Source organism: Uloborus diversus, chromosome 4, assembly GCF_026930045.1.
Source record: "Uloborus diversus isolate 005 chromosome 4, Udiv.v.3.1, whole genome shotgun sequence".
Classification (NCBI taxonomy): Eukaryota; Metazoa; Arthropoda; class Arachnida; order Araneae; family Uloboridae; genus Uloborus; species Uloborus diversus.
In genome coordinates, this window is record NC_072734.1 from 122,638,230 (window position 1) to 122,666,069 (window position 27,840).

Consider the following 27,840-nt stretch of genomic DNA (forward strand, 5'->3'; position numbering starts at 1 on the left):
AAAAATATCAATGCATTTATTTTCTTTTAGATACAAGCAATTTGACAATATTGCATAAAAGAAATTGAATATGTAAATTCACCAGAGAAATATATGTCTCACAAAGTAAAAAATAAATCATGCCAAATTTGTTGCTTAACACTTTTCTTTACTACAAAAATGAAAGAAGAGGGGGAGGGGGGAATCAGTCCCAATCGTCATCATCATCATCATTTTCATCTGCCGAGGTGTTACCTGGCTGCTTCAGGGGTGGAGGGGGAATCATAGCCGATATTTTCTCCATGGCTGAAATAGGGTTAACAGCAGGAGGAGGCTGTGATTCGGAGACACCTCCGCTTTGATTGGCTCCTGTGAATGACATAAAATTTTATAACAACAAATAGCCCAAAATAAGTCATAGGTGTTCATAATCGGGATTATTTTAAACACAATTAATGAACTTGTTTTTATAGCTGACACACTGGATTTTCTAAATACTTTGCACATTAAGGCTGAATTTTTATTAACCTTTTGACAGTGGGAGAAGTAGGAACACATTTTAACATAAGATATACATATACAGGGTATTATGAACAACACAATACCAAACTAAAGAAAAGTATGGATGTAATTTTTGGACTTACTAATTACTTTTGCTTAAGTTATTTTAAATAATTTAATAAAGTATGATAAAAAATATTAGTTTTACAAATTATATTTTCCTAAAAAAAATATCACTTTTTTCAGAAAATAATGAGATAAAAATGCTAATGAAGTACAAAATTCAAATAACAGAAGTTATGTGGTTTGTGTTTACAAGAAACTGAGATATCTAATTCTGCAGTTAAAGCTCTACATGTTCAAAAAAAAAAAAGTTAATACCAGCATTGTAGTTACTTGTTTGCACAAAGTACAAGAAGCAATCCATTTGTAAAAATGTTTTCACTCAAAACTTGGCTTACATTTCCAATTAACTTCCCCCCTCAAACATGGGCATATTTATGGGGGGAAGAGGGGGGCAATGCCCCCCCCCCCCCAATTTTGGGAGGACTTTATGTAGTAACAACACATTTTCCAAATATTAAAAAAAAAATTATTATTATTTTTTTCGTTTTTGAATAGTTCAGAAGGGCATGGGTGGATTTAGAGGGGGGCATAAGGGCATTGCCCCCCAGTTTTGGGAGGACTTTATATAGTAACAACACATCTTCCAAAATCTTAAAACAAAAAAATCATGACTTTTTCTTTTTTGAATAGTTTAATGAAAATGAAGAGAAAAGCGAATGTCCTTTTCTGATGAGAGAAAAGAAAAAAAAGGGGGGGGGGGGGACGAACATTAAATAAAAATAGTACAGCTGTCACTGGGGTGTTGAAAATGTGTCAAAATTCACTATTTTGGACTGAAAAATCTTTTGGGCAAGTATATGAATGAACATATAGGCTAAACGAGCTATAAATTAAGCTGCAACACTTATAATAATTGACGATTATTTTAACAAATTAGAACCTAAAGCAAAGGGGGAAAAACTCCCCCCCCCATTAGCGCTAACAGAACGATCTACTCATTATTTGTGTGCACATTTCAAGTATATTTATGCATAATATTTATGTTCTTAGTAGATTAATTGGCCTTTTGAGAAATTCTAAAAAAACAAAAAACATAGTTTTTTTCCTTCTCTTAAAAAGAGAGAGAGAGAGAAAATAAACACTACCGCGAACTGAATAAATTTCAGTTATCTGAGTGATCTGATTAAATGAATCTTTTTACTTAGAGGGAGAGTACGATTTTACTGAGTACAATTTTACTTACTTTATAAATACTGTTTAAAAAGTAAGGTAAGTCATAATCATCTAAGTCTAATTGAGTCAGATCTTGTCATTATTGAAACCCAAATAATTGAGTCATCAAAAGTTTTCAAAAAATTTGCTGAAATTTTATAAAAGTCTATAAAAACCTAACAAAAATTGGTAAAATCGTAAAAATCCTTTAACCGTAAAAACTGACGAATTTTCGTAAAAATTACAAACAAATCATGCAAAAATTTGCAGGTAAGAGTGAATTACAAACAGGGCCGAATTTGCCTATAAGGTAAACAAGCTATTGCTTAGGGCCCCTGCTTTGAAGTAAGTCCCTAACTCCCCCCAAAAAAAATCATGATTCGTTCCTTAAAAAATGGAAATTGTTTGAAGAAACTAATTTCATTTTCAAGTGCTTGAAAACCTTGAATATTTGGAAAAGTGTGGCTACAAACCTTAAATTTTAAAATTTCGAACAAATGGTAGAGGGGAAGGAATGCCAAAATATGTCAAATTCAGCTCCTTGCCACATCCTGTATCAAAAATGTAAAAATCATGGTTCTCACGTTTGTAACATATTATTTGAAATAAATTTTTGTGACTCACATGTTTCATACCTTGCTATTTATTCAATCCCAAATGCAAAATTTTGGAAATTCTTTTGGCGTTGCTTGCTTTTATCTTACTTCTGCATACTGTCAATCTGTTTACCCCAAAAATAAAATTACACTCTACTTCTATTCCTCTTTGTTTTCTGTCCCACTTGCAACTGAATAGAAGTTGTTGTAATGAGAAATCTATAGTTTTTTTTCTTTTAAATTTAAAATAGCTATTTCTCACAAAGTTAGAACAGGACTAAAAGTATTAAACAAGTACTCAAGTATTAAAATATCAGAGACTGGAAAGTACAAATGAAGTGCGTTATATAATTTTATTTATTCCAGAGTCCTTGAAAATAATTAGATAAGTCTTTGAAAATCTTAAGCAAAGTGGGCTCCAATTACTTCTACTGCATATTGTTAATCTGTTTAGTCAGGAAAAAAAATATACACTACCTCTATTCCTTTTCGTTTTCTGCACTACTTATATTCAAAAAAAAGTTGCTGTAATGAGAAATCTATAGTTTATTTTTTCTTTCACACTTAAAATGACTGTTTCTTACAAAATTTGAACCATACTGTATAATCTGGTTATCAATTTCTATGTCTATACAATTAACCTTTATAAGGCTTCAAAATGCAGAATTTTATATCCATTTTACAAAATTTCCTCCAGGGGAGAAACCCCCAGCCCCCTAAAATTGGAGCCCTGCATCACTCTCTTGATACCAGCTCCCTCTCTTTAGGTCAATTCAAAAAGGACTGCATGAAAACACGCATTAATGAAAACGACACACAAAAAAGTAAAGCATGGACTTATGCATCACAGGAAACAGACAAAAACATGAGAGTGGGGGGCAATTAAATTGTTGCAAAAAAAAAAAAAAAAAAAAATCCTGCCCCTTCAGGAACTCAGTCCTAAATCCGCCTATGCCCTCAAATGAAAGTTGAGTCTTTTTTTGGGTTGTCCTCACGTCCATATGTACCTATGAACATACGCTTCAAAGCAGAATACTTTGCCATGTTCTGCAAAGAAAAATCATTTGACCAAGTATTTCAAGTATTGTACACGTAGAAAGATGACTTTTTCCACAAACCGTAATTCCAAAGCAAAAACAAGTTTACATAGGAGTATGAAAGGAATATTTTTTTTTGTTTGTTCAGTACTCAGTTTTACTGCAGAAAAAAGTCTGAAATTAAAATTTCACGCACGCATTCCTGACAGAAAATGTAAAACCCTGTACTATGTTTCCATTCGCGGTACCTAAAAGTGTCGCCTCTGTTCCTCCAAACGTCGAAGAGTTCCAGTGCTTTGACACTGTCAACCTCCTGGTTGAACTTGCATTAACAGAAACCAGATGTGGCAAGGTGCAACATCTGGAATTGGTTAGCGGATGGGAAGTACTCGATGCACAACAAAAGTGAGAACATTCCTGAACCAGACTTGACCTAGAGTGGTTTTGCAGAGTTAGGCTCTGAGGAGGTCTACCAGCCGAAATGGCTAAATTCAAACTATAAATAGCTAAGCATAATATAATGATAATATAATCATGAGTTATGTAAATAAATAGTAAAAATGAGATTAAGAAGCGTCATCACTGTCCCAGACAAGTGGCACAGTGACGAAAAGTAATTGAAAAGAATGTCCAATTGTACAAAGATAAGTAAAGCAGCTATGAAGATTTCATACAGACACCGTTCCCACTATCTTACTGAAGTAGAAGCGGTATTTTTCCTCAGAAAAACAGCAGATGGTCAACAGTGCGACCAAGAGATGGCTACACAAAGATTTTGAACAGAAACGTTTTGCCTTACATAGCGAATCATTTACGGATCTGTATTCCGGGCAGGGATGAGAGTGTTCAGAGAGCAAAAAGGAGGGAATCCAAAAAATCTTTGCAAAGGCCTGCAGAAAGGACGATACCTAAAAATGCATCAAAAAAGCTTCCAGAAGGCATGATATCCAAAATAGTGTCTGATTTATCAATTTTAAAGATACAATGAAAACTTTCCCACGTTAATTCCTATCAAATATTTGGAAAACTCTAAGATTGCATATAATGTGTGTTCTCAAAGAATAGTATTCCAGAATTTTTCAAATTTTGGTTATAAAAACATCAGGACTTAAAATTTTGCACACAAAGAACAAATAGATTCATTTAACGGATGCGTCAACCAAGTACTTCAACCTTGTTTAAGATAAAAATTTACAGATATGTCAAAAACTTGTAAATTTTCATTTTTAAATGTTTGTTATGAAGACATATAAATATAGTAAACAAATTAAAGTGAATCGTCTCATATGTCTTATAAGCAACTGACCAATCCTTGGGAATTTGATGGACAACGCTTTCCATCCAATGGGCAACAGAGAATAAAGAAATCAAAGAACCATACAGCTCACAATAACAGGTCAATTTTCAGGCAGCCTAATAACCTAGCAACACTTATAGCGAATGTACTAAAAAGAATAATGATGAAAGCCAAAGCTCTAAACATAATCAAAATTTCAATTGACATATACACAACAGCATCATACCTGATATTCCTTTCCTTCTCATTTGAAGTTTATTGAATAAATCACTCATCAAATCCCCACTACCTGAAACAACTTTCCTTTCCTCCTGAAATTAAAATAAATTAATAAATAAATAATAAAAATAAACACATACAGGAAAAAATATAAACAGCATAATCATCATCAATATGTAGTTTTTATCATTTTTCTTTCTTTTGAAAATAATCCCCTTTCCTTTCTTTTAAAAATATGAATTTTTCAAAATTAGAGCAAGAAAGAAATGTGACATACAAGGTGTGTGTGACACTGGGACTCCATTAAAGAAAGGTCAGAGAATAGTTTAGATACACTATATAAATGCAAATCAGTGTTTTGTTACACATCAATGCACATGGAAGTAAAAAAGAATACCAACAAAAATGATCAAATTGAAATCAAGGAGGAAAAGCAGGTAGAGGTTAAAAACAGCACTTGCTAGTTGACAAATGGTCATTTCTTTTTTTAAAGATGGCAAGTGGAGAAAGTGCTTTTCAATTTCTTTAATAGTTGAAAATGCAAAAAATATCAAAAAAAAAAAAAGAGTGTTGAATGAGTGCTTGATTAAAAAGCAATACTTTCAAACGAAAAGAACTTCTTTTTGAAACTGCAGAATATAAGAGGAGAAATCATTCTATATGAAACTAACACTTTTCTCTTTTTTCTGCATCAGCAGCAAGTTGAGCACCTGGATCGTGAAATGAATCTTGTGAGGAACCATTTCAAAACATGATTAGAAATAGTGGCGGAGCTAGACCCTTTCCAAGGAGGAAGCTAAAATCGAAAATTTAAAAACATTGTTTACCCCATATAATTTAACGATTCTGAAACAAAAGGAAACCATTTTATTTTCAAATGAAGGGCAAATAGACACTATCTAATCGAAAAATTAACTTTATTTGTAACATTAAGACCAATTTTTCACAGAAAGTCGGGGTTTTCTCTTATCACAGAATAATTTTATAATAATTTCCATAGAAAGATTCCTCTCCTTGTGAACATGTCTCAAGGCTAAACCATTCAATCGCTTTTGGGCCATAGTATAGTCGATTTTAGGCAAGTTTTTATCCAGCGTAAGCCTGAGAAACTTCTCTCTGGTGTACTTTTTGTAACGGGATGAGCACCAAATATATGAATAAAATTAAACACATTCGGGAATAACTGCTTGTTGCAGCTCTTTAATGTCTTGGGTGCTATATTTGGGGGGAGGGGGCATATTTGCTTCCCATTCCCCCCCCCCCTCCTATAATTTTATTTCACTCTTGACAGCAAGTTGTGAAGGCTCTAAGAATTGTTTGTACATTTCTTCAGCTTGCATAATTTTCGACTCCTCATACTTACGGATATATGAACAGGAGTAGGCCCTTCTAGTGGCAGAATGTTTGCGAAACTTTAGGAGAATCTTGATTTGTTAAAGAAAAAGGCAATAAAATCCATTATCTTGCAAAATTTACGAGAGCTAGACCACAAAGAAGACTATTCTCCCAGAAGGCAAATTATTGCAGTGTCTGGAATGAGGTGGCGGAAAAAAATCGAGGGGATTTATAAGAGTAAGTATATTTTTGGCTATTTGGATCTGAAGGATTAATAGCAAATTTGGGATATTTCGAAGAAAAAATTCTACACAGCTAAAAATTAAATGTAACTTCTAACCCAAAGGGCTATAGCTCTTTAGCTCCCCCCTTGGATCTGACCTTGATTAGAAGTCGAACCACTAGAATAACCCGTCAATGAACCCATCATAGAAAATATTAACTTTCAAAACTGTTAAAAAAATTAAAAAAAAAAAAAAACACTTAGGAGGTGTAACCATAGGCGTACTTTGCCTTTGTGTTGAAGCACCCTGAAGAGTTGAAATTGGCAGCTCTCATTATATTATCTAGTCATTGTTCTAACAAATTATTAAAAATGCACAATGCATTTAATTTGAAGATCATTTTTTGAAGATTTTTATTTAAACGGTTGCACTTATTAAATAGAAATGTGTTAATGACATCAAATTTAAATTTATTCCCTACACACTGTTTTGAAATGAATAGATTTAATTGGAATAATTCTTGTGTCTCATTAGGCCAACTTTCCATTGAAAATGGAATAAACTAACTTTTTTGTGCTTGTGACATATCACTAAGAAGATAACCATTTACTTTCTACCATATAGAAAAGATCTCTTTTTAATTCTAGCAAAAAATGTAGCATAAACTTTTGCATGTTTTTTTTAAACGCTCCCATACAGAAGTAACATAATAAAGAGTACTTTAAGAACACATTCTAACTTTGGAACAAGAATAAAATCTCTAAGACAGGGCTAAGAGCAAGCTTTCGTCAGCCTGGTAGGATCTAAGTTATAATAGATCCACAAACCAGCACCCTTCTTTTAATGTAGAAGTCTCCAGTTATATTTTAAAATTTAACGGTATTTAGGTAATTCTTCAAATAAAAAAGGCTACAGAACAATAATTTACTACTTTTTCCTTCAACACATCACACTTTTGAAAGAAAAATACAACTGCATTCAACTTTATTATATTCATACTCAGGAAAAGTGCAAGATCTACGATTTTCTCGAGTCTGGACCGACCAATCCTGAAATAGCTGCCCCTACCAATCTTCCTTCAAGTTTTTATATCAAGTACATAAACAAAAAAAAAAAAAAAAAAAAAAGAAGAAGAAGAAAGAAAAACAGATGTATAATTACTTTGCTACCCCTCGAAGTTATTGTGTGGGGAAACCAAGGCATAGCTCCCTCTAGATCAAGCACTGCCTAAGAAGGTAGTGGAACGGAGTGCTCCCCCCCCAAGTTCAAAGGAAAAATCCCACCCCCCATTTTTCTCCAACCCTTTTTCCATTTTTTATTTTTTATCTCTCATATTTTATATTATTTATTCATTTCAAATATTTTTTATTTATTTATTTATTTTTTGTTATTATAATTATGTTTTATTAACCCTTCAAGCGGCCGTGACGTAAAATTCCTTCACCCAGCGATGTATCGAAGAGCGGCCGTGTCGAAAAATTTCGCCATGAATATTCTTCCATAGAATTTTACGCCGCAGCCGTTCTCGAAGCAGAATATTCAAGGCCAAATTTTTCGACACGGCCGCTCTTCAATACATTGCTGGGTGATGGAATTTTACGTCACGGCCGCTTGAAGGGTTAAAAAAATTCTGTGCAACGCCAATGACATACAAACACGCACACACAAAAAAACCAAAAAAATTAATGAAATAAAATATACAGACTAAAATAAAATAAAAAAACATTAAATTAAAAATGAATCAATAAATGAATTTTAAGAAAACTAAAAAATCTCCCTTGAAATTTTGATGGCGCCAACTTGCCCCCCCCCCCCGTGGGCACCCCTGTACTGGAAGAAGGCTAAAAGCACCAGGTCCTAGACCTGACTTGTTTTTAATCTATTCCCAACGATAATGGAGAGCCGCCTTTCCAGTACAGAACAATGATTGGACATGCAAGGATTAGAAAACCAATAAACAAGTAGGGTCAGAATGAATAACCACCTTGACACACTAGGTGCATTAAAAGATCAAAATTCAAACTCAACTAACCTCTTTTTTCTTTTTGGCTTCAAGTTTTCTGTCAGCAACACTTTTCAATTTAGCTTTTCCACTGCCACCTGCTTGCCTGATGGATTCTAGCAGGTTTGATCTTGCATCAGTTGGATTTACGACTGCCGTTGGTGCCTTGACAACAGGCTCAGGAACTTTCTCAGTCGGCACTGTTTCAGTCTCAGGAGATGTGGGAGGAGGTGGTGGTGGAGGAGGAGGTGGTGGTGGAGGTGGTGGCGGTGCCACTGCTGGTGTGCTTGTAGAGATGCTCTTGGATATTTCTGGAAGACCATCTGGAACAGAAGGAATTGATGGTATTTCTGAAGACAAATTGTCCTGAGGACTTTCAGGACCCACAGTTGGTAGTTCAGGCAACACGGTACTCGATATGACTGGAATGGATGATGGTGCAATGGAAGGTCCCAAGTCTGCACTGTAGAGCAGATCATCAGCAATACCTAAAATATAAACCATTTTTTATGCATGATGAAATAGATGCAATGGCATACATAGGTTTTTCTTTTTTTCCTGTAATAGCCTGCATTAGAGTTCATGTTCATTCTTGATGTAGAAATTAGTTTTTAAGCATTTTTTAAATCAAAATTGGAACAACAAAGTTAATGAATAAAAATAAAATTTATACAAATTAACAGACAAATAGGTCAAAATATTTTGTTAGTGAGTCATTTTTTCTAAACAGAGCCATATGGATAGGACAGGAAATGGCCCACACAACATGAAAATGACACTTAGAGGAAATAACCATTATACTTAGGGTATTGTGATAATATCTGGGGAAAGGAAACACTATTTTAATGAAATTTAAAATGATTCAATCCCTACTAGAGCATAATTTCTTGCATCAACCTTGACAGATCTTGATATTATACAGACAGCATCAATATTGACATGTTTCATACCGCATAAAGGTTGCCTAAAGATTAAAAAGCAACATTGCAATAACATGTATGCAACATTATATTCATCTTAAAATATTAATATTGAAATTTCTTTACATTATCAGCATTGCTTAAATGCCAACGCTGTCAAGACGATAATGATTTCATGCTGCAGCCATCAAGATGGGACTGATTTCATGCTGTCGCCGTCAAGGTAATTAGCAGTGCCGGATTACTAAATAGGCAATGTAGGCAGTTGCCTAGGGGCCCCGAGATTCTGAGGGGCCCCGGAGAAATCTTAAAGTTGAAAATATTTAAGAGAAAAGTTCTCTTTTCGACAAAAGAAAAAAAAAAGAAAAAAATGGGGCCCCTCCTTTTTTTTTATCTCCTCTTTTACTGCTGTTAAACAGAAACCGATTTAGACATGTGGGATTCGGAGTACACACAGCAACAATGGGGCCCCTACCGAAAGGAAGCTTTGTTATTCATTTTTCGAAAGTCATGGAGACCATGGTCTTCTGTTTTAGCTGCTAAAGAGCTGACAGTAGCAGATTTACCATATGACAAATGTGGCAAATGGGAGGGCCCCAATAGGGATTTAAAATTGAACATGAAAAAATATATTTACGTTAGACAAGTTGGGCCGAAAAAATGAGTAGTTCAAAATGAGTAAATCGTTATTGTGCACCGATGGCATTCAGATCATGCAAACATAGTACTCGTTGCAATAACTACACATTTAGTATGAGAACAAAATTCGTAGACGTTATTTAGTCTATTTTTTAGTTTATAATGTTGAATGAATTAAAAATGTTAAATTCTTTTCCCTCATTCTAATAGAAGACATTAATTAGTTTAGTTAGCTTCTTTTTAAGAAACAAACCTATGAAACAAATTAGATGAGTAACCTAAGAATTGATGTGAATATCGCAAAATAATTGAAGAAAATACTGAATGTTTTGACAACATGATTGACCTTGATCAGTTTAGGGGCCCTTTTTAAGGAGCCCAGGCCAATGCTCATTAGCTAAAAAAAAAAAAAGTAGCGAGAGGGAGAGAGAGAGAGAAGAAAACGGAAGAAAGAAAAGAAAAGCAAACGATAAGATTTAGTAGCGTCGCTACGAAGGGGGAGGGGACATCACCCCGGATGGTACCCTAAATGGATTTAAGAATTTATGAAAAATAAAAATATTTCCCTAAATAACTAAATTTTTCCTAAAACATAAATATTCATACTTGAAAGCTATCAAATTTTAACTAAATTGGAGCATATTCGTTCTCACAGAGTACAGGTGGCGATTACATGCTTAAAATTGAATGAACCTCAAGTTTACTTAATTATTAAAATATTTGTCTGTGTATGATAGCGAGAGGGAGGGGTTGAGTGAAACCACAAATTATACCCCCAGTGACAAGCCACTGATAAAAATGACACAATAAAATGTACAGAAAGGTACAAAGCAATATTTTGCGATAACGTACCGATCGTTGCCGAGTTATGGAAAAACGTCGAGTATAAAATCAGACGTGAAACGTGACCAGCAGTCAAATTTCTAACGCCTGCTGGTATCGGTGATTTAATGCTTAATTGGTTAGATGGGGTGTCTTACATCACCCCAAAAGAATTGTTTGCTTTGAAACATTTTGAGATAATTTTTTTGTAATACTTTGCGTGTACATGTTTGTCACTTATAGTACTGGTTCAGTTTCTTTAATATAAATAAATAATACAGAAACTACTAGAAATTTTCCCATTTAAATTTGAAGAAAGTTGTGCAGTAGTACAATGCACAAGGTACACAATATTGGGGCTACACACTCCACTTTACCACAGTTGCGTTTCGAAAACATCACCTTCCCAGATACGGAATAAAAACGACCAAATTTGCATAGCGCAGGATCCCCCCCCCCTATCGCCCAACCCTTCATGAATTTAAGGCTAATTTGACCTGTATAAAGCAACTGCCTTGAAATAGCCTGCCTCCTTTTTTAATCGACTTCAAAAAAGGAGGTTATGATTTCGTATTGCGGCTTTTTATGTATCTTTTCGAATTATTACAACACTACTGAACCGATTTGAAAAAAAAAATTTTGTTTGGAAGGGTATATGGTATACTTCCAGATGGTCCAATTGTAATTTGGTCTGGATCCGATGAGGGGTCTCGTAGAAATCCAAGAAACTTTAAATTTCATACGTCAATGACTGAGTAGGTTTAGTTTTAAAGACTAATTTCGCGTATAGTTTAATTAGTGTTTAATTCAGGATTGGGTGGGTTGTCAGTTACGTTATGTAGTTGTTTATAGGAGGCCCCGACTTCAAAACGTTATTGAAAATTAAGAGATCGTATATAATTAGTTAGGCACAGTAAAACCTGTAAAGTTGACCACCCTTGTAAGTTGACCACCTGTCTATGTTGACCGCTTTTGTCAGGAACGGAATTAGCCCTATCTCATATAATGAAGGAAAACCTCTGTAACTTGACCACCTCTCTATCTTGACCACCTGTCTATCTTGACCACTAATGTACACCAAATTTGGTCTGGAGTATTGTAAAAAACCCTTTGTAAGTTGACCACTTGGCTTATTTTTTCAAACTTTCTTCAGCATATTATTTTATTTTATTATTTATTTATTTATTTATAATAAAAATAATAATAATGGTTTTTTTTTTTTTTGATAGCTTTCAAAGAATGTTTTTAATGCTTTGACGACATACTATCATTTTACTAACTGAACAGCAGCATAAAGTTTATGCTGCTTTTTATTCTCCAAGCTTGTTTTTCATTTGTTGTTCTATTTGAGATAGCTTTTTGCACTCTGTTCAATGAAAATAGGTGTCAGTAGAAAACTTCAAAGTCTTTTCTTTCAGTTGCAATACGTTGTGGCAACACAGGAATTCTGCTAAAAAGAGCAGGCGCGGATCTATACATTTTGGGCCCCCTGCAACAAAATATGTAGGGCCTCTCCCTAGTGACCAGCAGTGTCAATTTGAAAAGCGATAAGCCTTAGTGCTAGTTTTTTTTTCTCATCAATTTCTAGGGTCGTTAGCTCTTTTAAGGATGCGGGCCCTTCGCACTGTGGGTACGCAGATCTGGGCCTGCTAATGAGTAATGAGTAAAGTTACATGTTCCTGGTGCGAGGAATTAAGCGATAGGACATTTTAATTTTGCCTTTATGAACTGGGAGAGTCAAGCTTGTTGCTCTTTGTGCTATAAATTTTACATAAAAAGGCTTCAAAAAGAAAGTTAGTGGAACTTGAGATTAATAAAAGTACGAAATATTAAAAGTAATTGAAAATGGAGAAAGCCAGAGAAAATTAGATGGCATAAATGGAATTTCTAAAATTACAGTATCTAATACATTTAAAAACAAGGGAAAAATAACAAAAGTATTTGAATAGTATTTTTAATTATTGTTTTACTTTCAATAATGTTAAACAATGAAAGTGGAGCCGAACAGAAGGATTAAGGGTGAATTCCTCAAAAAATGAATACATGGTGCAAGAATTGACAAAAAAAAAAAAAAAACATTACCGCCCTTTATAAGTTGACCACCTGTCTAAGTTGACCGCCAAAGCACTGCACCGCGAGTGGTCAACTTACACAGGTTTCACTGTATTTAAAATAATTCATCGTATAATAATTTAAATCAGTGTTTTTTTCTTTTTTTTATAATTCGGTGTTTAGTTTAATTGATTTTTGTACTGGAATTGTAAAATAAATTTCATTTCTACGTTTGGGTAGGAAATAGAATGTAAGTGCAATCAGTTATATTTTGCTTTTTAGTTCCTAGGTATTTTTTGAAGGCGTTTTTTTTTTTTTTTTAATTTAAAAGTAATTTATTTCCTTTTTTTTTCAAAGCGAGGGGGGAAAAAATCCCCTCTCTTAACTTTTTTTCCAATCAGGTCCAAATATATGAAAATAGCCTTTCCATACGGGAAGTGACCTTGACTGTTTTCGGAAAACAGTTCTTATACTTTTCTCAGGAGACTTCCCGAGTGGTCTGAGTGAGATAAAAGCATGGGCGGTCATCAAAGAGAACTATAAACGCATGCATTTGCGGAAACACCAGCGCTTTCGGCTGTGACCATTCAGGCCGCACTTGCCAAAATTCCTAACTCTTTGGAAGAACACTTTTCATGAGAAAAAGTTCTCGGGGTCACTTATTATTTACACCCCCTATACTGCGCCGCACGCCGCTAATAGCTATTCTTTATTGAGATGTGAATTGACCTGTTTTCATAGAAATTCCCCTAGGAAGATTGATAACACGTGTAGCGGCCGTACTCTCTTGCCTCGGACAGGGATAGAGTTAGTGACATCTTATAATTTTTGAGAAACTAGTTCTATACACTTTTTCTGATGAACGCCTTCTTTCTGTAGGAGCATATGGCTAGACGCCTGCAAACCATTTTTTTTTCTTTTTATCATTTCCGCATCACTTTTCCCTAGAAGGAAAGGTGGTGGTTTTAAGGTTCAATAAAAGAGGTTTCACTCTAACGTAGAAGTTATAGCCTGGTCCTCTCAGTTTTTATATGTGAATAGTAACCAAACTTTAAAGTGGAGTTCTCGTGTAAAGCTGATTTTTGAGTCGATATTTTATACTAGTATTGAAGTGTTTATTTTTTTGAATCAAGCATCAAAGCACAACGATGTTGAAATATTTTTCTAAGAAGCAAGAAGATTCCAATGAGAAAGGTAAGAAAACAATTACTGATAAAATTTTAAAGAAAAAAAAGCAAGAATTCGTTTCACGCATTCATTTCTGATGTCCGCATATTATTTACAACAATATATTAATTTTTTTTACCGATATTTACTTAATTAACTATCAGGGGTGGGTACAGAAATAGTTTTTGGGATGGTCATGAAAAAGTCAAGTGTCCCCTCCCTCCTATAAGGTTTTGTTAAACAGTTTTTCTGAGCTTCCTTTAAAATGTTTTAAAATAAGCCTTAAAGCCGATTAATCTACTTTAAAGCACTCAAATCTTATGTTCTAATTTACTTCGAATGTGGTGGTAAAATATCTTTTTTAGTATTTTAAGCCCCTTAATTACTAAATCTTATATAATTTCACCAAAATGGTACAATAATGCTCTGTATTACTTTGAAAGGTTGTATAATGATTAAAACAAGAGGGAATTAAAACAGAAAAATTCCATTTTTCTATCAAAGAAGTATTCTACCGTGGGCAGGTAAAAGGCAGTAACTGCAAATTTTTTATTTTTCAATTTTTTGCTTTTTGTCATCTATTGTATGTTACCTTCATTGTACAAGCTCGCTTATTTGGTTTCCGCTGCAAAAAAGGCACGAAAAAAACGTCTAACTCCAACATTTCTCTATTGTCAGTATTGAATCCGTATATCTCGAAAACTCATTTCTGAAGAAATTGCCGTTTACCAGCCCACGGCAGTAATAATGAACGTTTCGTGACATTTTGTACCTTTGAATTCGAAATTTGTGAGCATTATGTATTTTTTTGCGCTGACCTCTGTCTGCAACATTGCCCTCATAACAAAATCAAAGTGTGTGTGTGTTTTTCGTTCTTTAGTTCATACTTATGTTATGAAGAACTAACTTAAAATCTAGTTAGTGGTGTAGTTAAGTTATTTTAATCTATTCGGGAGGGAAACGGTCCTCTTGATCCCCCCCCCCCCCAAGTACTCGGCTACTCGGCCAAAGTGCTACTCGGTACGTCTCTATTGTGTACCTTTGAAAAGTTGCTTTCATATTTGTGATCTCTAGTAGTATATTTTGCTCTTTAGCTCGGGGCTTGAATTGAGTTGAGCCTACGATTTTCCGTTAAAATCGAAACCATTAAAACTTGTGAATAGGAAAGAATAAACAAACGAATCAAAAATACATAATTATGGCAACACCAAATAAAACATCAATAATTTGAATGGAAATGAGATTTTTCAAACTTGATTAAAACTGCTAATAACTTTTTTCTTTGGAGATAGAAGCTAATATTTTCGACCATAGGTCGAGTTAGATCTAGAGTAAAATAAGCTGCTCTTTCCAGTGGTGTCAAAAAGAAAACTGTGGGACAATTCCTTCACTTTTTACCGATAGATTTAATGAAGAAAGTTGTGCCTAAATTTTAGCTAAGTCTAAAAAAGTTAAAAGCTAAAAACGCAAATAACTTCTGTTGTATTTAAGTTAGAGCATTGAAACAAATTGCATAGAACCCGGAAAATTCTACCTTTTCCAATGATATATAATATTAATATGTGCAAGTAATTTTTCAACCCTTTAATGGGTAATAATTGCCAATTTACGCGAAATTTGAGCTTAAAAAATTAATTACAAAAAAACTGTTTTTCGAATTTCAAAAAACAAAGCCCCAAGTGCAAACCACAGGGGCTCAAAGTAATTTTGTATAAAATTTCCAGGCTGTAAGTGCTATGAGGTCACCTGGATGCAGGGTTGCCACAGACTTCTTTACAAAACTTTCTTTGACCTTACTTTTTTTAATATAAAGAGACAACATTTTGAAGCATTCTTTTATGCCCCCCCCCCCCCTTCTCTTACTTTCATGGGAAAGTAGGCTAGAAAAGGAGCATAACACAGGAAGATGTACAATAGTTCATGGTGAAATACAGTAGTAAACAACATCAAATAATTTGCACTGTAAAAATTATGTGTGAATGTGTGTTTTTCCTTTTTTCTTTTCAATTTTTACCCTTACCAGCTTGAGATAGTACAGCATTTCTATCAGAGGCATTTTGCTCTCGAAAAGGACTAAAGCCAGCAGTTTGTCACTTGTAACCATAGAACTGGGGACTTCCTCTAGAACTTTTACAATATAAATCCTTGAAAATTTATCAATTTAAAATTCAACATTTAACAGAGGTTGATACTTTGATCTGTCTATTGAGAACAACATTCTATCAAAATGCTTTTTAACCACCCTGGAATCCAAAGGCCAATCCAGAACGACAAAATAAATTTTTACCTGGTAAATCTGGTAACGCTAAAGGCACATCCATTTCTGGTACTTCTCCCATACCAGGATTATAAAAGTAATTAATTTTTTCTACAGCTTCAATCTGATCCCTCTGACTAATAGATATAGGCGCTGCTCCAATTTCATCAGCAGTTGTTTCTTCTTCCAAGCTTTTCCTTGTTTTTGTAATTGCTCCTAGTGGATCTAATACAACATACTTCTTGTACCTAAAAAGAGCATTAAGAATCATTAAATTTTATAAAGATAATTAAAATAACCTATGACATTAAGAAGTGCATATCAGCTGAAGAAATATGTACTAAACTTTATTTTTTATATGTTTCTAATATAAATGTATACAATATTAGTACTTGAACATAAATAATTCAATTGAAGTGACATAAACTAAACTTATGGTCTCTATCCTCCCATTTAAGTTTTCAATCTTTATTACATATTTTCAAGAATCAACGTAAAAAGGAATCTTGTATGAACCCTCACAAATTAAAAAAAAAGTTTTTAACATAAACAATACTCTAATGGTCAAATAAATGGCACGTTAAAAAATTGAGAAACCTGTTTAAAAAACAAAAACAAACTTAGATAATTATATATTTTAAACAATAAGGGAAATAAGTTGTTTTTTAGAAGAGTAGATTTTCAGTTAAATGAATCTGCAGTAGAAGAATTATGGTGCACACCTTGGGACCACAGGTTTTGTGCTATAAAAAATTTGACATTGCATAGAACATTTCACAAATTTTGAAAATAATATTCAGAATATATCAATATATTTACACATGAGAATAAGTTTGTAGTTCCGGCAGTATTAAAGGATTTAAAGTTGGAATTACAATTTAATATATACAGGGTGTGGCAGGTATTTGAGGACACGGGAATAGGAGCCACATATTCCAAATTTGTCTTGCAGATATTCATGGCAGACCATATTCTGACTTGGGAAATGAAGAAGCATGTCGATACTGTCTCCTTGGCTGCAGTGCACATCGATTCAGAAATTGCTGCATTATTAGAGGTTGCCCGATCATTTGTTTGCAAAGTTTGGATAGAATTGAGAGTTGCAAAGGGGGATGTGGTCGCAGTTTCACAAAGGAAACAACATTGTCAATGTTCTGACAGTTTCAGACCACCAGAATTTGTCAGCAGTGTCCAAGCTGCTATCGATGAGGACCCTGGGAAATCGATGAGGGCACTTGCTAATGAGCAGCAGGTTGATGAGGTTACTGGCCAACGTGTGTTTCACACATGAGGTTCTCCATTACAAATCATATGTGATGGGAAGAGGACAATTAATGTTGGACAGGACCTAGGTTAACCTTTTGACTAGAGCCAAGAGCCTTCTGAACAAGCTCAAACACCCTGGAGCTAACAAGGGCGTGCCGGGGGGGGGGGGGGGGGTCACCTGCTGGTCTGAACCTGAAGGGGGCCCAATATTATTTTAACTAGGGGTGAAATACTGGATTAAATGATATGGAGCGGGGCCCAGAAAGGTCTTTTTTGACGGGCTCCAAAATTTCTGTGCCCGCTCCTGGGAGCCAAGACTGCTCTGGTTTTTCTCAGATGCAAAGATTTTTGTGCAGGACCAAAAGGTGAACCACAAAAGTGATCGTTGGCTGTGTAAAACCCTGATAAGGCATCAACGGTTATGCACATTAAATTTCCAGCATCAATAATGGTTCTTGGTGTAGTTCGTAGTGAAGGAGATGTGATGCTCCCCCCCCCCCCCTTTTTTTTCAAAGTGTCGAAGTTAATGCCATTGCTTACACTGATGTATTAGAAAGAGGTGTCAAGCTGTGGATCACTGTTGTAGATGAAGGGAGGCCGTATGTTTTCCAACAAGACTCAGTACCATTCTATACATTCAGAACAACCCAAGATTGGATATGCAAAAATTTTCATGATTTTTGTTGTACCTAACATTTGGCCTCTCAGCTTCACAGAGCTCAATCCCATTGACTGCTATGAGTAGGGCGTAGTTGGGAAGGACTCCAATAGCCGTTCCCACAACACTGTTACAGCTGTCAGAGCTGTTTTTGTGGAAACGATTGCAAAAATTCCGAAGACTCATTTTATTACTACCTGCAATCGGTTTTGACAATGCACAGAAGCTGTTATTACTGTTGATGGTGTGTTTATTGAATGATATCGTCCTTTATGTATCGTACCACCTGTACAAAAACATTAATATGTAATAAATGCTCTTTTTCCTCAGTTTGTTCACTTTTTTCTAGGGACATCAATTTGTTATCAAACACCTGCCACTTACTCAAATACTGTGCATTATCATTCACAAGTAAATGTTTCATAATTAAAAGAAAGTGCATTATTTCACTTTTACTGGCTGGCCTGGATCTATAAATTTCGGGCTCCTGCAAGAAAATCAGTAGGGTCCCTCCCCACAGGCTAGCAGTGTATATAGCCGTGGGGCCCTTTAAGGATGTGGGTACGCAGATCCAGGACTGTGTACTTACTAGCTTCAATAAATGCTACTTTAAATTTAAAAAAAAAAACTCTCCCAACAGGATCTCTGTACTAACTCCACCCATGGTATCAAGAAAAGAACAATATTTTAAAAGTCTTATATGTCATTTGAGATCAATCAATGTATTCCTTGTAGAAAATAAAACACAGAATTAAAAGAAACTATCCCAATAATTTTATTTCTTTTTGTAGTAAAATCCAGCAAACAAATCATTGTTCATACTTACGGATTTTCTGACGTATTAAACAACAGCAGTGTGCTCAAAGAATCAAGGCCCTTAGGCAGGCTTCCCAAACCTTCTTCCATCATCTGATCCCTTTCTTTCAGTCTTTCAGGAACTTTAACATTATAAAACTGCAGCTTTTGTTTCAGTGTCTGCTCGTCAGGAGTAGCATGCTTTGATTTCACTCGGTAACTAGTAAATTGCTTTGCCGCAAAATCTGTGTCACTGCTAAATAAGGCGTTGTATTCACTGAGAACATCTGCAGCTGGATATTTGTAGCTGGAAAACACCTAATAAAAATTCATTACATATGTATTTTTTTTCTACAATATAAAAGTTTAAGAGTATCAAAACTGAAAAATACAAATACAAAAGTGATGACCAGCAACAGGCTCTGGGCCCAGCTAGGCTGGTCCTAGTCAATTTACAATCCCCAGTGAAGATCAATGGAACTCTTAAAACTATCTACTCCCTTGCTCATTACCACCTCTTCCGGTAAACTGTTCCAAGGTTCCACTACCCTGCTAAAATAATAATTTTTCCTAACATCCATGTTAGCCTGAGATTTAAATAGCTTAAAACAATGACCCCTTGTTCTGTTTTTAGTGCTAAACTTCAGCCCCGTAACATCTTTCCTTTTAATAAATTTAAACAACTGAATCATGTACCCTCGGTCTATTCCTTGCTCAAGACTGTACATTTTTAGCCTTCTAAGCCTGAAATCATAGTCTAAGTGAGAAAGTCCATTTATTAGCCCTGTAGCTCGCCTTTGAACCCTTTCCAATACATTAATGTCTTTCTTAAGATAAGGAGACCAAAACTGAACAGCATACTCCAAATGAGGTCTTACCAATATTCTATATAAGGGTAGAAGAACTTCTTTAGATTTGTTTGAAACAGATCTATTGATAAACCCAAGTATCTTATTGGCCTTGTTACTAGCAATGCTGGACTGTTGGCTAAACTTTAAATCCTGACTTATTAAGATCCCCAGATCAGTAACTTTGTCTGCCTGGTTAATGACTGAACCTTGCAAATAATAACTTGTAAATTTGCAATTGGTTATTTCCATGCCCTAAATGTAGCACTTGACATTTCCCAACATTAACAGCCATACCCCATTTATCAGCCCACTCCGTAATATATGATCTAGATCCTTTTGAAGCTGTTTTGCTTGTTCTTCATTTTCTACAGTCCCCATAACTTTTGACAAAAAAAAAAAAACAGTAAAGATGATGCTGAATATTAGAGACGTACCGAGTAGCACTTCGGCCGAGTACCGAGTACTCAGCCTTTCACTACTCGGCCGAGTACCGAGTATCGAGTTCCAATTATGTTTTAAGAAGAACCACCGACACACAAATGAAGAATTTCAAACTTATTGGAATAGTAGTATAGACCTCCATGTCCATATAATAGTTTTAAAAACAAAATTCCAGCTGAAATTTAACTACGCATTATGTATAAAAGATTTTGTTTGTGTCAAAAATTTTATAGAAAGGTAATATTCAAAATTAAAAATAAACAAATAAATCATAAGCATGATTAATCAAGTTGGAGTTGAAACAAATTATATCAATCTATTTTAGTTCTAATCGGGGGTGTGCACAGAAATTTTGGGGCCCGTCACAAATGACTTTTCCGGGGCCCCTTCCATATTGTTTACCTCTATATTTCATGCCTAGTTAAAAAAATATTGGGCCGCCTACAGGCTTGGGCCAACAGGTGTCCCTTCTCCCTACCCTCCCCCCCCACCCCTTCACGATCCTGGTTCTAGTCTGCCAAACATAATAATATAAAAATTTCATATTTATTACACTGCTCCATTATTTATAAGTTTTATTACCTTTGCGGACATTGAAAAGATTTACTCCATTGAAGCTTAACAAACTTCATTATTCTCAAAATTTTTGACTTGTAAATTTGAATTGTAAATGATTGCAGTATATTATGTGGTTGCACTCTTTTATTAATTCTAAAATCTGCCTTAACAATATTCCATTTCTTACAACTACTCGGTACTGGCCGAGTATCTGATCAAAATTTGGTCGAGTACTGAGTACTTGGCAAATTGGCCATGTAGGCCGAGTACCGAGTAGTTACCGAGTACTCTGTACGTCTCTACTGAATATAAAGAATTTTTAAAAGGTAACACATTTTTATTTTTTTCAAATTAGTTATCCTACTGAATACTTTTGTAGATTTAAACTGGAATTAAAATATCTCAAGTGAATGAAGTAAAAAGTTTTACTCATTTACTGCAGTGACATACTTTTCATTAGCAAAAGAGACTATTGTCTCCGTCCCAGGCAAAAAGGCATCAGACTATTTTCACCGACTTTTGATCAGAAGCAAGGGTGATAGTAAACTCAAGTAAAATTTTCTGAATACAGTGTGAAATTTTCGAAAATTATGAGGAAGCTCCCCCCCCGCCTTAAATGTTCAGAATTTCCGGATCACGAACACACACCTAGCGCCATGTAGGAACTTACATGATAAATATAGCGAATACGGTTAGGGATCATGTTCCTTTTAGGAGAAAGGGTGTCAACACTAAAATTTGACCAATGTGGTTCTCCAGGGAAACTAAAGACGCTCTAAATTACAAGCAAGCTGCTTTTCATAGGTTTAGAGAAACAGGTCACAGTGCAGATAGGATCCAATATTGTAAGGCAAGGCGTAAATTTAAGCATTTGGTACGGATTCAGAAAAGAGAGTTGGAGCAAAGACTGGCAGATAACATAAACAGGAATCCCAAGAGGTTTTTTGCATACGCTAATTCGGGGAAAGTTCGAAATAGTCATATTGGGCCACTGGTTGATGTGCATGGAATTTTAATTCAAGACGATAGTGATATTGCTAATGTTCTTAATAACTTTTTTTCGAGTGTTTTTAACGATAACTGTATCTCAACAGTTGACACCAACAAGACACAAGCTATAGTACAGCTTGAGGACTTTGTATTTTCCAGGGATGACGTTTTACTTCATTTGAAAAAAATTAAAGAGACTAAGGCTCCGGGGCCAGATGATATTTATCCAAAAATTTTAGTTGAATGTGCAGAGGAATTAGCAGATGTAATCGCAAACATTTTCAATGCTTCTTATAATTTGGGGACAGTGCCAGAGGACTGGAAGCTGGCTAACATTACACCGCTCTTCAAGAAAGGGTCTAAAGGGAGTGCGGGAAATTATAGACCTGTGAGTCTAACTTCGGTGGATTGCAAAATTTTTGAAACATTGATGAAAATTAAGATAGTAAATTTTCTAGAGACTAATAATCTATTGACTAGTTTTCAGTACGGTTTCAGGAAAGGTAAATCTTGTGCAACTAATTTATTACATTTCTATGACAAAGTTACCATGGCTTTGGACAATAAGAAGTCTGTAGATGTTGTTTACATTGATTTTCAAAAAGCTTTCGATAAGGTACCGCATGTTGCTCTACTTAGCAAATTAGCTGATATAGGAATAGGAGGGAAAACTTTCATTTGGGTAAAAAACTGGCTGACCAGAAGGAAACAAAGAGTAGTTGTAAGAGGAAATTATTCTAATTGGAGTGAGGTCTTAAGCGGGGTTCCTCAAGGATCAGTGTTAGGGCCTGTTTTGTTCATTGTCTTTATGAATGATATTCACAAAAATATTTCTGGGAACATGAATTGTTTTGCTGATGATGTCAAAGTTATGGGGACTGTAGAAAATGAAGAACAAGCAAATCAGCTGCAAGAGGATCTAGATCATATTACGGAGTAGGCTGATAAATGGGGTATGGCTGTTAATGTTGGGAAATGTCAAGTGCTACATTTAGGGCATGGAAACAAGTGTACAAGTTATTATTTGCAAGGTTCAGTCATTAGTCAGGCAGACAAAGTTACTGATCTGGGGGTCTTAATAAGTCAGGATTTAAAGTTTAGCCAACAGTGCAGCATTGCTAGCAACAAAGCCAATAAGATGCTTGGGTTTATCAATAGATCTATTTCAAATAAATCTAAAGAAGTTCTTCTGCCCTTATATAGAAGTTTGGTAAGACCCCATTTGGAATATGCTGTTCAGTTTTGGTCTCCTTATCTTAAGAAAGACATTAATGTATTGGAAAGGGTTCAAAGGCGGGCTACAAGGCTAATAAGTGGACTTTCCTACTTAGATTATGATTCCAGGCTTAGAAGGCTAAAAATATACAGTCTTGAGCAAAGATGAGACCGAGGGGACATGATTCAGCTGTTTAAATTTATTAAAACGAAAGATGTTACGGGGCTAAAGTTTAGCACTGAAAACAGGACAAGGGGTCATTGTTTTAAGCTATTTAAATCTCAGGCTAACTTGGATATTAGGAAAAATTATTATTTTAGCAGGGTAGTGGAACCTTGGAACAGCTTACCGGAAGAGGTGGTAATGAGCAAAGGAGTAGACAGTTTTAAGAGGGCCATTGATCTTCACTGGGGATTGTAAATTGACTAGGACCAGTCTAGCTGGGCCCAGAGCCTGTTGCTGGTTGTCACTTTTGTATTTGTATTAGTATGAGGTTCGACCATCGAGTAAAAATAGGTTGAGCATTATCAGAGCAGGCTTATCCTTTCAATTTTTTCCGGGGGAGGGGGGGGGGGGAGGGAGGTTCAGTCAAAGGGTATGTAAATTTATTCAAAGGGTTTTTTACTCAATGCATATTACATTGAAAAACAGCAAAAAACACAATGATAATTTACTATGTAAAGAGGTTCCTTAAGCACTCTTTTGGCAGAAGTAGGTAAGCTACTATATGTTTAAACTACTGAAGATTGAAGTAAGCATATTTTACATACAACAGGTTTTGCAAACAATGGAGAAGTCATATAACTAGTTTTCAACAGAGTATTAAAATAATAATGAATATCCTATTTTAAGAAGAAAGCTTTTGATTGTGATTTAAAGATTTGCTTCATGGGGGAAAAGTAATAAATTAACAGTTTTTGAGAAGAAATATGACTAAAAATTTGTACAACACGAGAACAAGGAACACTTTAATATTGTATTCAGTAATTTACCAACCATTAGCCAGGGCTAAAGCAGAAATACGTGAAATACTTTGGTCACTCGTCTGGTCTGCTAATTCTATATTAGCTAAAAGTTTGTTTCGCACTCTTGGCTTTCTTAAATGATTTTCCATCTCCAGTTCAGTCACTTTCCTATGCCGGGTTGATGAGTGCTAATAAGCACGAAACTGCAGTGGAAATGACTGAGCTGGCGGTGTATTTCACTTCAATATTGGTAGAGTAAAATTTTGAAACGGTGGTTAATTTCAAAAATAAAGCTCTGTATGAAACGATGATTTAATCGTACGGGAGAATCCAATGTAATGCAGGTTACCAGATTTTAATGCTTAATGCTTTTACCTTAGTTGCTTTACTACTTCCTCTAATTTTATCAATTTTCTTCTGTGCAACATCAGCACGATCACAAACAGATTGAAGTCTTTTGTTGTAATCAGTAACACGGTCTTGTATTTTTTTAAATATACTGTCAGTAATTTTTTTCATAAAATCTAAAGAGTCCGCAATTTGTAGAATAGCTTCTTCTCTTCTTAAATCTGGAGGTATTAAATGAAGCTCGTAAGACTGCATTTTCATTATGAAACACTCAGTTTTAACCGCAAATTAAAATAGAAGCATTATAACAGTGAAATCTTTCAACAAAGAAACTCCCCATTCAAAATTGTAAACAAATAGACTGACTGATCAGCTGAAAAGTTGGTTAAGGTTAACTCTAAAACGAAAGTACTGCAAATGGGAAAATAAGGATTCCTTCCAGCTATTCATATAGATAGGATTATCATATAACTTTATGAGTTTTTTTTTTCATGATATGCGAAGCTTTAAAAATTCATTAAATACAAAAATCTTAGCATAACTTTAAAATTGAATAATTCACTTTTATACTTTGGCCACAGCTGCAACGGAAACGGAAACTATTAATGTAATGTAAAGTTGTTTTTCTTGCTCATGTGAATTGTGGAAGATTTCATGCTTTTGTTATTTTTAAAAATTTCCTGACCTAATGGTAAATTTTTAATTAAAAAAACATATTTAGTTTAATGTTGAATAAACAGCGTAATTGATATCGTAAACTACATCCATGCTACTGTTTTTATTAATTTAACTATAAAATTGTTTAACTTTAGGTGTCATTAAACCTTTATAACTTGAGTTCTACAATTTCGGTTAAAATTTTTTTTTTTTCATTTGTTATCTATATTTCTATTGATTCTTTTCCACATATTACTTGAAGCAGTTTACTTAACTTTTTCCATATTGATCGACTAATCTGTCATAATTTTTATCACTTACTTCTCTATTAATGAAAGAGCTGAACTTTTCAATTTGTCAGTACAACAAGAAACCACTCAGTGTTCGAATTCAATCGTTTATAACTGTATCTTAATTTAAAAATTTGTCCCAACAGTTAGTAAGAATAACAACACAGATTTACACTTTTATTTCTCTTTAATTTATTGCGAGGAATACTGTAAGAAAAATAAATAAATCCCACAGTCTGCAAGTACGATTTGAAATATCTTGCTGGTAGATTTATTTTAAGCTGAAAAGTCTGGCAGCTCCAGTTCTTTCGTTGCTCCATGCAATTTTTTGTTTTATTTTATGAAAGAAAAACAGCAATACATTTTCATGCATGATCTCTGATTAATTCATATTTAGTAAGATTTATTACATAATTAGCAATTTTAGTAAAATCCTAAAGAGTCTCTCAGGGAAGCCAAGACCTTTTAGACTTGGTAAAAAAGAAAAAGATTTTTTATTTCAAGCATAAATTTTACTTTGATCATAATTATTTTTAAAACTTTTTTGTGATGATTATTTTCCTGTTCTCCATTTTATAAAAATGTTAAAGAATCAGTACTTTACGAAAAATACAGGTACTTTTCAGGAATGATAATTGTTTACTAGACTTAATTTAAATATTTGCATGAATAAATAAAACCATCATTCTGTTTTCTAAAAATTATTCTGTCAAGGAATACTTGAAAAAAATGAACTTTTAGCATTTTAAAATCAACAGAACAAATTCATAATTTAAAGAAAGATACATTTGCATTCCTTCTTTCTTTAAAACCTATTGGAACCACATAAAACATATTGTAATGGATCCGGTGCGGCTTCCAACTTCCTTGAAAGGACGACACAGTTCTTGATTAAAAATACAGGAAATTTATTTACACTATGTACAGGAAAGAGCGTCAACAACTGCTAAATTAATCATCAGCAATTAAGCAAATATCACACAACACCATAAACTCAATGGTTACACACGTATTTACTTCCAAATACGAAAAACAACACAGCGAAATGCCTCGCAATAAACAGAGATAAAACACTCTCAGTACAAATTCTCAATCGAAACTGAACTCTTTATCATGCATAACTCTTTTTATACACAGCGAGAGAGAACTCTCAAATATTCCACAACATTCCAAGATTAATCTTTACGGAAGCTGAAGACCTCTCTTTCAACTATGCATCCCATTGCAAGCAAACAATGGTTTCTGGTGAAATATTCAAAATGAGTACGATCCTGTTGAGAAAGTAACCTTTCTTTATTTTAAGATAAGCTTGGAGCTTTTAAAAAGTATAAAGCAAAAATCTCTACCAGACACTTTATGCAGAAATTTAGCCCATCAACATTTTCCAGTTATTTCATAATTTTTTTAAATAACTGGATCATGTCTAATCTGATTTTCAGTTTCTATTGGCAATGATTATAAGTATTCAATATTTTTGTCTCAGGGTTAGTAATTTTTGCTGGGATAATGGAAGAAACCATGACAAATTTTTTAAAAAAGGGCAAAAATCTAAATCCAAATATATTTTCACCGAATTCTTTTAATTAAGGAGTGGTGATGATGTAAATGATGCACTAAAATAAATATTTTATGTTATCAATTTTATTATAAACTAGTGGTACCCGCACGGCTTTGCCGTTTAGTTTGCTTATAGTAGAAAATTAAAAGGTCATTTGGTTCGCCTGTATATTTACAAATAATGGATGATGAATTTCTCACCAATTTGCTATGTTCATTTGCTTGCCCATGTTATGGTTCCACGTTATGATAATTTGGTAATTTATTCATAAAAATATGATAATTTCCTCAGTAAACTATTCTTAAAATTGGAATAGAAAAGAACAAAATTGAATTTCGCTTTGAGGTGCACATCCCCATAGTACAAACTAATTTTGTGTCAAATTTCATGAAAATCGGCCGAACAGTCTAGGCGCTATGCGCGTCACAGAGATCATGCTGACAGAAAGAGATCCAGACAGCGAGACTTTCAGCTTTATTATTAGTAAAGAAGATTGTGCAAGCTTTATGTTGATCCATTTGTAGTGTATTCTTATTTCATTTATATATTTAAATGATTTAATTTAGAAAAAAAGTAATTAGAGGATGGAAAAAAAAATCCAGTGTATATCTAGTTTTGTGAGGGTTATTCAGAAAAAAAGTTCCCTACCCTATAAAGAACATTTTTAAAATCTGAACAATCTAAAAATAAATTCTTTTTTATTCCATTCATTACCTTAATTTTCTATGTAATTTCCATCCTTTTTAAAATGCTTTGTATCTTACCAACAACTTTTTAAACCCAGCTGCATATCAATCTGCGGCTATTGATGCCAACCAAGTCTTCACTTCATTTTCCAATTTATTTTTGTTTGCAAACCGTCGACTGCCGAAATGAGTTTTCAATTCCAAGAATATCACTTGAAGCAAAATCTGGAGAAGAA

General features: G+C 34.3%; 2 protein-coding genes across 3 annotated transcripts in view; one reads left to right on the top strand and one right to left on the bottom strand.

The window, feature by feature from the left end:
- Positions 1-24,964, bottom strand: LOC129219919 (WASH complex subunit 1-like). Its single transcript, XM_054854234.1, has 6 exons — positions 24,441-24,964; positions 19,076-19,362; positions 16,356-16,573; positions 8,499-8,956; positions 4,915-4,999; positions 1-348 (listed from the first exon to the last, which is right to left on the bottom strand). The coding sequence occupies exons 1-6, from the start codon at positions 24,672-24,674 to the stop codon at positions 185-187; spliced, it is 1,446 nt and encodes a 481-aa protein (XP_054710209.1). The 5' UTR covers positions 24,675-24,964; the 3' UTR covers positions 1-184.
- Positions 24,965-25,025: 61 nt separating this feature from the next.
- The window catches only part of LOC129219920 (dol-P-Man:Man(7)GlcNAc(2)-PP-Dol alpha-1,6-mannosyltransferase-like), a 60,547-nt gene continuing 57,732 nt past the window's right edge, over positions 25,026-27,840 (top strand). Inside the window, exon 1 of one of the 2 annotated variants that reach the window (XM_054854237.1) lies at positions 25,026-25,104. In XM_054854237.1, coding sequence (XP_054710212.1) covers positions 25,102-25,104 — 3 coding nt within the window. In that variant the 5' untranslated portion in view covers positions 25,026-25,101. The remainder of the gene's footprint in view (positions 25,105-27,840) is intronic. The other variant, XM_054854235.1, reaches the window with a different exon arrangement.

Coding starts and splice junctions, on each gene's coding strand:
- LOC129219919 (XM_054854234.1), bottom strand. CDS start 24,674: ATGAAAATGCAGTCTTACGAGCTTCATTTAATACCTCCAGATTTAAGA. Junction 16,574..19,075: donor TTTAATACGTCAGAAAATCC/GTAAGTATGAAC, acceptor TGCTCTTTTTAG/GTACAAGAAGTATGTTGTAT. Junction 8,957..16,355: donor AGCGTTACCAGATTTACCAG/GTAAAAATTTAT, acceptor TTTATATTTTAG/GTATTGCTGATGATCTGCTC.